The sequence below is a fragment of the Xiphophorus couchianus genome, chromosome 5, assembly GCF_001444195.1.
Source record: "Xiphophorus couchianus chromosome 5, X_couchianus-1.0, whole genome shotgun sequence".
Lineage (NCBI taxonomy): Eukaryota > Metazoa > Chordata > Actinopteri > Cyprinodontiformes > Poeciliidae > Xiphophorus > Xiphophorus couchianus.
Window position 1 is genome coordinate 25,361,569 of NC_040232.1, and position 13,052 is coordinate 25,374,620.

Sequence of the window (13,052 nt, forward strand, 5' to 3'; positions counted from 1 at the left end):
GTAAATATAGCGTGTAATGACACACTGCGAGAGCACGGATGCTATTATGGCCTTCCAGCCGAGCAGAGGTCATATTTGCCGCCCCACCCAAAAAGGAGGGGCTGCCACACCAAAAGGGTTAAAAGGACCTTTTGGTTAAAAGACCCACAATGACATGCAGTTTATCTGCGCGTTTCGCGCCGCAGTTCGCGGTGCAAAGTGCGAAATATCCGGACTGAAGTTTTCTCGAAGGGTTTTTTCTTCCGTTTACCAGTGGCTTACTTTTAGACAAAAAAAAAAAAAAAAAAAAGATACAGAACCTTGACAAAATATTCAAACTCCTTGAAAGTTTTGATAAGTTATTGTAAAAGTGCAGCAAATGAAGAAAAAAAATGTTCAGGACTTCAATTTTCTAATCGGATTCCAATTAAAGGGGCAGAATTTTGTCAAATTGACTTTATTTTAGCTTTGCATCATGTTATGATGAGATTCCCTTATCAAAAACATATTTGTGATTCTTTCATGCATGTTGGAGAAATCCCTTTGATCGCCCATGGCAACCATTCAGCTCTGCAAAAGCAAACTTCAGTCGTTAGATGCGGAAAACTTTTGAAAGATTTAGAGCTCTGACTGAAAGGTGCTACTGCCAAACGGGGGCTGAACTCAAACGCAGGAAATACGTTCCGGATTTTTGTCGTTTATCTTTTTAAAAGTTTGAAATTATGGATCGCTTCCTGGCGAAGTTTGTCGTTTTCGACGTGACAAAATGTGCAAAAAGGTTCCAGAGGTATTAATGCGCCTCTTCAGACGTTTTGCAGGTGAATGCCAGGGAGGAGAGAGTGGAGGATATCTTGAGGATTATGAGAAACAGAGAGTTATCACACTGTGAGAAAACTCTGAAACTCACTCATAAATGTCTGCCTCAGAGTTCAGATAGGGTGACAGAGAGTTCATGGCTTGTAGACGGAATCTAGTTATTTCTATCTCGAAATAAAACAGTCACGTTAGATTACAAGAACTGCAAATGGATTTTTTTTTTTCTTCAGTAAGCCTTTATTTAAAATACCCATTTCCATCACAAGAATGTTGTTTTTTTTTTGTTGAAAATTACATCAGAGATGCTGTTTTGTGCAACGCGGCAGCCATTTGTGCACCTTTCAGAGCAGTTCGCCATGACATTTCAGACGTTTTTCCTCACACACGCACACGTTTGCGCAGCCATCTTTGCGGGGACTTTCCATTGACTTCCATTCATTTCTACAGCCTAAACTTTACCCTTATCCTAACCCTATCCATTACATACCTAATCCTAACCAAAACTCAATTCACACCTTAGTCCTAAATCTGACCCCTGACCCAAAAACAGTGTTCCCCTTGTGGGGGCCAGGCTTCGGTCCCCACAACGTAGTATTTGTCAGGAAAATGGTCCCCACAAGGTATTAGAAACAAACGCACACACACCCACCCGCAAGCGAAGAGGAGCTCTCGCACACACATTTTTATGTCTACTTCCAAAGAAAAACCGAAAGGTTTCCAAATCACACAAAGATGTAGCCAAACCTTTACACCGAAAGAAATTCCAGATGGCTGTTTTGTATCAAATCCATGAGACGACTTCTCTGGTTCGCAGATTTAAGCTTGATTTAACCCAACCCGTCCCGAGATTTGCCCCCAAGTCTACCGATGTTAAAAGTGCCAAGTGGAAGACATGGATTTTGTTCATTTTTAGTCAAACTTCGAGGTAGGCCTCGCTTTTGAGTGAGACGCGGGGTCATCAGGTCCGTCTTGCTCCATCGGCTCCTGAACATTTTTTGTTCTTATAAAGTCGGGGCGAGTCCAAGGTGGAGGAGGTGGGGGTTGTACACTGTAAAAACATAATGAACATCGAATCTGAATTTGTTTGTACCGTCTCCCATTCACTTCCACATTTTTCTGCGTCCTAACAAGTGGGCCTCGATGAAGCCCTGAGGTACTGCAAAGCAGCACGGTTGTCTGGCTCAGAATCCAGCAACTTAATGTGTCCCAGAAAATGACTGTTTGGAATCATGAAAAGTCTTTTGAGGCCTGACAGAGCCAGGTACGACATTAGGATGTTCTTGTCGGGCTAATTTAGAGAACACAAAGCTGGGGGGCGTTGGGGGGAAAAACAGCTTCCAATAAAATGTCAAGGAAAAAAAAAGAAGATTTTGCTATGACTCTTCTCATAACTTCATGCAGATCTGATGCAATGCATTCGCTCCAATGAGAGTAATCTGAGACCCAGCAGTAACAACTGGTGTTCATATACGAGAACCAAGCGTGTTATTGTGGCCTCTGATGCCAATTCAAAGCCCTTCACATCATATTAAAGCTGCACCTGAGGACATTTCTGTGCCGACGACGGATCAAACGACGTTATGTTTCAAATCAGCGCTTTGGAAGAAAAGGGGAGCGCAAACATTACCCGCAAATCTACCAAAAACACAAGCTCGGCCTTTTCGTGACTTTGCTATTTTTGACCGGCGTCTGTTTCTGCATCGCTCTTCATTTGAAACTTGAATAATAGCGAGGTTGGACGAATTGAGTCTGCACTGCAAAAGCAAAAAAAATATTTTTGGTCTAGTTTATAGTGTAAATATTTTAGTACACTTGAAATGAGACAAAACTAACTTACAACTAACTTTTTAGGAAGACAGAGGAGCTTATTTTAAGTCAATAATTCCTTAATATTCACAAAAAGGTATTTGTTCTACTGACAAATGTTTCCACTTTCAAGATGGAAAAAATATCTTGTTACATGTGAAATAATCTGCCAATGGAACAGGTAATTTTTCATCAATATCAAGGAATTATTGACTTACAACAAGCTCCTATATCTGGCTCAAAAGTTACTTATAAAGTTAGTTTTGCGTCATTTCAAGTGTATCGGATTTTATTTCTAGAAAGTCAGATTTTGCGCTTTTGCAGTGTACTTGTCAATCTTGCAACATTTGAACTTTTTTTCCCCCCCAAAGAGTATTCTTTCTTGAAAACATTTTAGAAACAAGAATTAGGTGAGCATGTTTTTTCTCTACATTTTAGTTTTCTTCAAAATTTTAAATTCAGGCTCAAATATACGCTGTACACACACATTTATACACAGAGCTTCTCCAATGACTGACTGCTCGATCCTAAGTGCAAAAAGTTGTGTATTAGGAGATTCTTCCTTTTCACAGTTTTACTGAATTTCCCCACTGTAAAGAATTTTTCTACTCTATTCTATCAAAACGAATGTTTCTTCGCAAGGTGCCCAGAAATAACCAGCTTTTTGTTGCCATCAACACCATGCCGACATAATTCTGGCTTAATATTCCGCCAACCTTCGACTCAAAAACGGCAAAGCTCATTTAAATTTGTTTGTTTCCTGGTATTTACAGCGATTTTAAGCATGGTTCAGGAATTAAGTCAAAGCTATTCAAGTAGCTTAATGTTTGTTGACTTTACCCAACTCAGAATTCCTGTTGATGCGTTTCAGATCGTCGTTTTGAGGGAACCACATCAACAGAACCAATGGAAGCGAGACACATCCTCAGCATGATGCTACCACCACCGTGCTGGACAGGTGATTCAACTAGATCCATCCGTCTCCTCTGACCAGAAACGTTTTCATCCAGAACGTTTTTCCTTTTCGGCCTGCAGTTTGAGTCGTGAAAGTTTCAGTGTTGTACTGGGTCCTTTGTTCGTTTGCTTGTGATTTTTTCCCCCCCATTCTTTGTGGGTAACCTCCAAGTTCATGTTGCTGTTAAACTTACTCTTCATGTTGTCATGTTGGTGTCCCAGCAGTTTCAAGTTCAAGATAAATTTGAGTCTCTGTGGTTTTTAGGCTAAGAATAATTTCCCTGATCCTGACCATCAAAAATGGTTAAGAACAGATCTCAGTCATACTAAACTAACAGTTCAGAGATATAATGGTTTAAATAGGACATTAAACCCCAACATAAAATTACATTAATGCCTATGTTAATGCTCAAGCTGGGTCTTACCGTAGCTTGTGCATTACTTATGTCTCGTTTATTTCCTGCATAGGTTACCAGTGGCTACTGGATCAGACTTAAGTATTACTACAGTTTCATTCAACTTCAAGTCATTAGTTTAAAACCAACCAACATTGTGAATGTATGACTGACAGCAGCATAAAAGGTCAGGACTCAAATCAGATCCGATCATAATCCAAAAAGGTTACGTTTGCGTCATCCTTCGACTACGTCTTCATCCTGCAAACAAACATGTCCAATTAAACCGACGGTTGTTCTTAACAGTAAATACTGCTGCCTCTCAGAAGACAAATATAACCTGCTTTTTTATTTTATTTGCCTGTGTTTTTCAGGTATTCTGACGTCCTCCCATATTATAACAAATATGTGTAGACCATAGCTATCCCGGAGACCGAATGCTAATAAGTGGGCATAGAAAATAATAACTTAATGTGTTTTAAAGCTTGAATTTTCTTGGATGCCGGATTTTTTTTTTTTTTTTAGACCCATCATCTGACTGACCATTTATTTGCCTTCTTTGTAATAGTTTGCACATAATTTAGGATTTCTAAAAGTGCAGGACGCAGTTTTAGCAGTAAGCCAATAGGATATCATTAGTGTCAAAATCCAAAAGCAAGGATTTGCATAAACTGACTGGAATGGACATAACAGTACAGAAAAGATCACTGCCGATCCAAATACAGTAAAATCAGGGATGCACCGATCCACTTGTTTCACTTCTGATACTGTACTGAATTACAAATTTATTTGATAAATCTGCACCAGTACAGCATAATTAAATAAACCAATAGTTTCATAAGCTTGGTCAAAGAACAACTTTCATTTGTTCAGTCCATGAAATTAGGATCAGAACAGCCAGTGGGAAATAAATAAGGAACTGAAAGTGAACAAATCTTCAGAAAGTTCAGAAAATTCAGAAAGTCAAATTAAAGATTCTAAATGTAGAAATAAATAAAGTATGATTTTGCTGGGAGTACGAAGCATAGAATCACAATGAATAGATCTGTCCTCATGGATCGGGCACATTGTCACTGATACCCGATCTAGAATTTTGTTTCAATATGGTGACCGATGCCGATATTCATATCGGATCGGTGCGTCTCCAAGTAAAAGTTTTATTCATCATAAAAAAGTCAGAGATTGGTCAAATAAATGAAAGTGAAATATTTATTAAACAATATTTTATTAGTAAAAGCAGATCACTAATATATATTTATATGTATATATAATATGATACATATATTATATTTATATATAAGGAAATTGCCTTATATAACATGATCCTGTTCCACGTCATTACTAATGTGTGTTTCATCAAGTGAAAAAAATAACATTTGCTAAAAGTTGTTGGTAATTATTTATGGCTGATACAAAGACTGCTGTTATCGCAGATATTTGTACCGGATTTAAAAAGAAAAACTGCATCTGAATTTAAGCAAAGGGTGCATGAGAAATAGAGTAATGCGCATTGGTGATCATATGTGAAGCCCTACAACATTTTGCAAGACTATTTCTGTGTGAAACTCTACGTGATCAATGTGATCTTGGGACCAGATTGTAAAGGTCAACATTTTTTTTTCCTTCCGGGTTTAAAAATGCCAACGGAACAATAAATTCAAACACAAACAACGAAGCCCAAATGTTGTGAACAAATCTATTCGTTTTATTTTGATCAAAAAGAACAGACTGTTTTATGTCGATACACTTCATTTCATGTGAAACTAAACGGATCAGAAAAAGGTCTGGACACATTACAGAGCAACAGCACACAAAGCAAGGCAGTTACATATTCAACCAAGTATTTCCCCGTCTAATAAATGTGTTATTCTATGCAACAGCTAAAACCTACATGTCACCGTTCATTCGGTTGATCGAGTCTCTTCTCCTTTGCAATGTGAGATAAGGTAACAGGCTTTGAAAATGAGGAACAGAGCGGAGCATGAAGGCCATCCAGACTGTGTGTTTTTTATTGGATGGTCGACAAAGTGTTTCTTTATTCTTTCTTTTTCACCGCTCTGTCCTGGTTGGATGTATGAAGTGTAAAAGGCAGGGAGAGGGTGTGGAGTTCACGTCCACCAGAAGCTGGCCCTGGAGATGGAGAGGATGGAAAAAAAACAAAAAAAAAACAAAGAAAAGTTGGAGTGGATGGAGCAGAGAATTGAGAAAGAGAGGCGACATATGTGGGATTCGATTAAAGGTTTAATAAAAGTGTCATTCCACCTCAATAGCCAAGAGTTGAAAAGCTATAACTCGGGATGAGTTGCTATGAGACCCAGAAAGCTCTCAGGTTTCTCATCAGAAAGGATGCCAAGGATTCCAACACATGCATTTCTGACATTACTCCCCAGTGAAAATAAAATGAAATCTCTGGTGACAACTACACATATTTGTTAAAACTGTTACTCTGTCACGACAGTATAACACAAAACAGATAATGTTCATTAAAAGTAAACTACAGAACTACATAGCTTAGTCAGAAACAACCAATCAGAGCTAGGAGGAGGATCTTAGCGCTGTAAATCAAGCTCGCTCTCTGCTACGCTACAGCACCTTCTTGGTTGTTTTTGACTGCGAGCGGTGCTTGATTTTTTCCACAAACCATCTCATATTATACTGTCATGACATAACGATAGTTCTAACAAATATGAAAGAAACGGATTTGTTTTTTTACAAAAGTCACATACTTTAGCTTTAAATCCTTGGGTTTTACATCTCAGGGCATAATAAAAACATCCCATCTGTATCAGGTTCTACCAGTGTTGAAGTCGGACCCCAGCTGACTCCATATCATCATTACTGCAGCACCTTGAATCACCCCTGGTCAAATTATTGACTTTTTTCCCCCCCAGCAGCATGTTCAACAGACAGTATGAGGCATTTATGTGAACATTACATCCAAACATCTCTGCTTTGGTTTAGACGCAACATTGCAAATCTACCTCGCGCTTCCTTCTTTCGAGGAAAAAATAATAATAATACAACTATTTCCTCCTGGTAAGCCTTTCTTAAGTTTTTTTCTTGCCCTGGACTTTAACATCCACCATGCTAACTGAAATCATCAGAGTCCAACATGTACCTGTGCCATGTCTTTGTCATGTTTCTGCGCTTTTTTTTTTTTTCCCCCAGCCATTCGTTGTGATGTCAACACCTGGGAAATCTGACAAATTTCTTTAACGTCGTCTGCTGGTGAATCGCCTCAGCTTGAAATTATGGACTTCAAATTGGTTGGAAAGGGTTTTACAACTTTTCTAAGCTTAATGGAGAACACCAATTACTCCTCTGAGGTCATTGCTGATGTTGTTCCCTCTTGGTATTGAGTTAATACACATCTTCATGCTCCATAGCAACAAAGTCAGCTTTTCAGGAGGCAGCTCCACTTGCTGGCGATTACAATTCAAAGACTTATTTTCCGTCTCAAATCGTACAAGTGTACTCAAGTTTTCCTCCCACTTTTGTTCGTTGTTGATGTTAAATCATGACTTAGTGGAATCTGTAGCGAGATTTAGCACAACTGAGGTTAGAGTTCGGCTGTTCTGTCATGCGATGTGTAAAACTGAAATCGAAAGGCAGGCATACGTGCTTTTCATCACGTTTGAATGTAAAATGAAAGGTTACGTTGGAAATGGAATAGAGCCTGTAGGAGGGAGGTAAATGTTCTGATGATGGCTCTGTTTCAGGTTGGGATGCACCGATATGGAAATCAGGGCGGATCGTGGCTCTGATACTTATCGATACTGTACATTTCTCTAACTTGTTGACATCATGAAAAAACAACCAATCAGAACCAGGAGGAAGGTCTTAGCGCTGTCAGTCACTTTCGAGATAATTAGTATTTTTAACCACTCAGTTAAACACTTGTTTGTATTCATTGGTTTATTTATTGTTTGCCTTTTTTAGTCCTGCTGGCACCTATATGTTTTTGAGCGATACGTTTTGAGTTTCTAACCTCCGTTGGTTGCAGCAGTGGAGTTCAGTGCCACGCCCTCTGGCTGAATATTAATTCAGTCAATTAGTCAAGATTATTTATATAGCACATTTCAGCAACAAGGCAGTTCAAAGTGCTTTACATCACAAAAAACAAAGATAAAAAGTCATTAAAACATGATGCCGTCACCAATTGAGAAACCAGTGAAACGTCACATTTTATCGAGTTACATCATCAACTAAATTGCTCAATGTTGCAATGTTTATGGCTCGAAAGCAACTCTAAACAGGTGGGCTTTTAATATAGATGTAAAGGAACTCGGTGTTTTGGCTGTTTTGCAGTTTTATGGAAGTTTGTTCCAGATTAGTGGTGCCTAGCACTGGAATGCTGCTTCTCCACGATTGGTTCTGGTTCTGGGGATGCAGAGCAGAACCAGAGCCAGAACCAGAGGACCTCAGAGGTCTTCTGGTTAAAGCAACAGCAAATTCTTTATGCATTTTGGTGCCAAGCTGTTCAGTGATTTATAAACTAACAAGTCTTTTGAAAGTCGATTCTCTGAGTTAGTGCAAGGTCTTTAAAAGTGTTGCTGTTTTTATCGCGACTTATTGTAAAATTATTTGTCCATTAGAAAGATTGGAATCAGAATGATGTAAAAAAAAAAAAAAATAATAATAATGTTTTATTTACTGGACCAGTATCAATATGCTAAAGATTGGCTAGTTTCGACTTCTTAATAGTAATTATATTTTTGCAAAGAAAAAACCAATCTAAAGCAGGTTAATTGCATAAAGACTTTAAACACATAAAAAAAACCCGGCCTCTTCTATCAATTTGGCTCAAAAGAAGCCATTGGATGGTTGGTACCTGACAGGGCTTTAGTAGTTGATCATCCTCTTGATTGCATCGAAGCACTTCCACTTGTCTGGGATGTAGAAGGGCTCAAAGATGTGCGGGAAGGGGGTGTCGTACCCGCAGACCCTGGCTATAGGAGCCTCCAGGTTAAGGAAGCACTCCTCCTGCAAAGGGGAAAAGAAACAAAACAGAACAGCTGCTGTTGGTTCAAAACAAAACAATCCCACAGTTTTGGCTCATTACATAAATACATGGCACAAACAGTTAGAACTGGTTTGTCAGAGCAAATTAAAAAAGGACAAATCCATAACTTTGATTTATGCGACGCATACCAAAATGGCTTTGACACTGCTGGTAATTACAAGCAGACACATGCCTGCACAAGAGGTTCAAATAGTGCGAGCGAAAGCTTAACACAACAATAAAATCCTAATGCGGTAGTCTGGCACAGATGCGATGGTTGCGCTGGAAGCTTTGGCTTAGTAGAAGAGGAGCAGGAGAAGCAGCTTGGGAGCAGAAGGCCAAAACAAAACACGGAAAAATGCGGCGAGGAACTTTGCTCCGTTTTAAACCATTTTTAGCCTTATTTTCGTTTTTTTAAAAATTGGCTGGCAGATTTTAAAACAGCTGGGAGTGGAGTAGAGAAAACAACGTTAACCACCTGTAACATAGAATCTGGCTTGATCAAGTCGTTTGGACAGACTCACTCACTATCTCTCAAAAATAAAAAATGCCATCACTCTTTGATTCAGGGGAAGTAACCTTTCTCCAACTGTCAATTTAGCCAATTAAAGACACTTTCTTATGCCTATATACACCATCAACACGAGGCATAAAACACTTAAGACTCTGGACAATGTTGGTTTTATTGTTCAGAAACACTTCAGATCAAATGGAAGGCTCTTCAAAGTGGGGCAATACTCAGGCTAAAGTATAAAACAAACCACGACACGTGGTTTCATATGAACTATTCTTCTTTTTCCAAGGAAACCAACAAAAATGCTGTAAATTGGACAATTAGATAAAAGTCCTTTGAATCGAACCGAGCAAACGACGCGCGGTGAAAGTGGACGATTGACTGCGTCGCAAACAACAAATCTGAACGCTGGCCGTCACGCTTTTGACAAGGCAGGACATGTTCACTGCATCCATGGCTTTTCGTTTCCAATAAAACATCTGACAGAATCCTGAGTAATGTCACATTTTATGATGGGAACGTCTGTGTTTTTCCAATTTTTGTAAGTCACAAAAAGAGAAAGAGATAAAAGAAAACAAAAAATCGAGAGAAACAAACGTGGGTGTTTTTCTTTTGTTTCATTTGCCTCGGGTTTTTTTTCCCATTAAAACGTTAATTCTGAGAACAGACAAACAGGCGAAACCATATTACATGTTTGCACGTAAAAACTGGTTGCACATCATCTAACTTTTCCTCTAGGAAAAGGTTGGGCTAATTACGAGGCCAATTCCAACTTTTAAGTAAAGGATTTGCTGTAAACTTGAATTTTCATGCTATATTGCTCTCCTTGGAGCCAAGATTCAATGTGCCTCTATAAAATATATTAAAAAAGTCACCAAGTCACTGAAGAAAGCAGACAAAGTAGCTCTGAGACGTGATGCATGGACATGCATTGCAAAAAACATAGTTTTCAATCATTTTATCACCAATATCTACAAGCTATTAGCGTGTATGCTTCGAGTAAGAATCACATTTATGCAAATATGGCATCGCTACATAAGGTGCATGGAAACTGTGGCTTTGCTAATAAGGATAAGATTTTAGTTACTGATGAAGTCAAAGATCTTGGACTTTCCATTTAATCGTTTCCAACTGTTCTATCAAACAGACCAGCTGTTTAATAGTTCAAGATGTGCAGAAACGATAATTGATGTGTCGATAATTGCGGCTCGCAATCGTAATCGAATCCAGTTGTTAAGTGCATTAAGATTCCCCCTTTTGTTTTACTGTCGTCCGTTTGATTCCCTCTTCGTCTCACTGAAACAATCTGAGGAAACCGTTAACTCTAAACATGTTGGCAACAAAAATAGTCCAAAACAAATAAATAAAACAGATGTCTTCCCAGAACCAAATGCTCTCCGAAAGAAAGATTAACAGCAGAAAGGCTGTGCACTGGCAGTGTGCTTAATTAAATGGTACACAGTCTGTAAATCTATCAAATACAAAAGATTGATTTGTATGAAACATAGTTGTATACAATTTGACATTCGTATGCTTATTTGACTAAATAGGGGAGCAATATTTTTATGGAGGTTGTCTTAAATGGCCAGAAGAACCCACGATTACTCAGAACACAAATACTGGACCGGTTCTGCCTATAAAATATTCTGTTTTCAAAACTTATATACATAAACAGTGATAACCCACAGCAGAGCTGATCACTGCTGTGCATACTGTTGCTTTTCATCATTTATTTTAATTCCTCTAAAGTCGATTTACCTATATACTTATCGCCTGTGAGCACTTGAAACCAAATTCCTTGTTTCTGCACAGCGTCTCGGCCAATAAAGCTGATTCTAGTTCTACAGCTGACTAATTTGTCAAGATAATTATTGAGCTGGTGTAGAGAAAATAAAGAATTGCCACCCAATCCTCCTGAATGCCTCTATCAGACTTATTTCATCTGATTTGGTTTGGCTTGTACGGCCGGACCTCAGCGCCTCAGGACACGCAGCACGCTCCACCCAGCTAATTTAATCTCATCAGCTTTAATGAACATGACAATACTAGTCCAACAAAACCCCCCTTATGTTCTCCACTGCTGCTTTTGCCTTCCTCTTACACCGCAGAGCGTTTTCATGTGCTGACAAATGTCCACGTTCCCTGGGGGTTTGTGATTGGGATTTAAAGACCGCTCTTTATTCGGTGAGTCAATTTGCATGTATGAGAGGGTTATGGGGAGAAATCTATGACTTTTGAATTATGGAAAAAAATACAGCTGTTAAATCCAGAAAATCCAGACTGGAAATAATTCTGGCACCCTTTCTAACGAGGCGCCCCTGTACATCGACAATAGTGAATACAGTATTTTCTGGACTATAAGGTGAACTGGATTATAAAGCGCACCGTCAATGAGTGGTATATTTTCGATCTTTTATATGTAAAGCGCACAGGACTGTAAGGTGCATTAAGCGAAACAAAACAGTCAAATAAGTCCGTCAGTCAAAGCACAGTACGCGTATTACTCTGCAACGCTCCTGACTACGGAGTAATGTAACTAAAACATTTTGACAGTACTGTGAGAGCCTGCTAACGCACAAAATCTATAGGTCAATACCAGAATTAATCCATATTAATTCACTAGAGGGGAATGTTTTACTCCAGAACAATGTATAAAGTGACTATCGTTTTTTGATCAAATTCAAGTGCGCCTTTTAGTCTGGAAAACACGGTCCAGGGCAAATACGGTACCCACTTTTTGTGCCACTGTTCTTTCTGGTATACTACTTAGAAGTGCTGTCAATTGTCCAGATTTTACACAGATAAAACTAAGAGGCTTTGAAGCTTATGAATCTGATGTAATAATCCTCGATTAAACAGCATTTAATAAGAGTGCTACAGGACGTGTTCATTGGACAAACCTCAATGTAATGTCTGTGAACCCAGCAAACCTTCTCAGAAGTGAACAGGCATGCACTTGAAAAAATTTTGTTCATGCAAACCTGCTGGTACTGTAGCATTTCGTCATGCTGGGTCTTGTTTTTGTTTTTTTTTCTCTTAAAATATAAATCCAATTATAAATGATCAATTTGAGCTTTTGTGTTGGGTTTGTTTGGTGGATTTTAACAGATAAAAGTAAAATGGAAAAAAAAAAGTTGGAATATTATTTTATTGGTGAAGATGTTGCTGTGAAATCCAGCCTATGACGAGTCAACAACCAATTCTCTGCATGCAGACAAACAGTCAGAATGTACTGTAGACTCTGCTCTTTAGTCTGGATGAGATCTGTAATCTCCTTTAAATAAATGTACTGGAAGTGGGAGGAAAACACAGTAGTCTGACTGTCTGCCACCAAAACTGGACAGGGAACGGCCACACAACTCCGATTTCATTCAAATCATTGTTTAGCTTTGAGGAAGTGCATCATTATATGTAATATAGTTAAATGTCAGAATAAAAATATGTTACATGGGAGCAGCAAAAAGAAAAAAAAATAAAATTGTGTCTTCCAGTGGCAAAGGGTTTTTAAAAATACTTTCCAGCGCGGCCGGAGCTTTGCACTGATCACATTGTGACTGATTGTCAGAAACACCCACAGAGACAGCAA

At 38.7% G+C, this 13,052-nt stretch overlaps 1 protein-coding gene across 1 annotated transcript in view; it reads right to left on the bottom strand.

The window, feature by feature from the left end:
- Window positions 1-5,632: 5,632 nt before the first annotated feature.
- bckdhb (branched chain keto acid dehydrogenase E1 subunit beta) overlaps window positions 5,633-13,052 on the bottom strand; it is a 53,915-nt gene continuing 46,495 nt past the window's right edge. The window contains exons 10-11 of the mRNA XM_028018144.1: window positions 8,782-8,933; window positions 5,633-6,080 (exon numbers count right to left, since the gene is read on the bottom strand). Coding sequence (XP_027873945.1) covers window positions 8,793-8,933 — 141 coding nt within the window. The 3' untranslated portion in view covers window positions 5,633-6,080; window positions 8,782-8,792. The remainder of the gene's footprint in view (window positions 6,081-8,781; window positions 8,934-13,052) is intronic.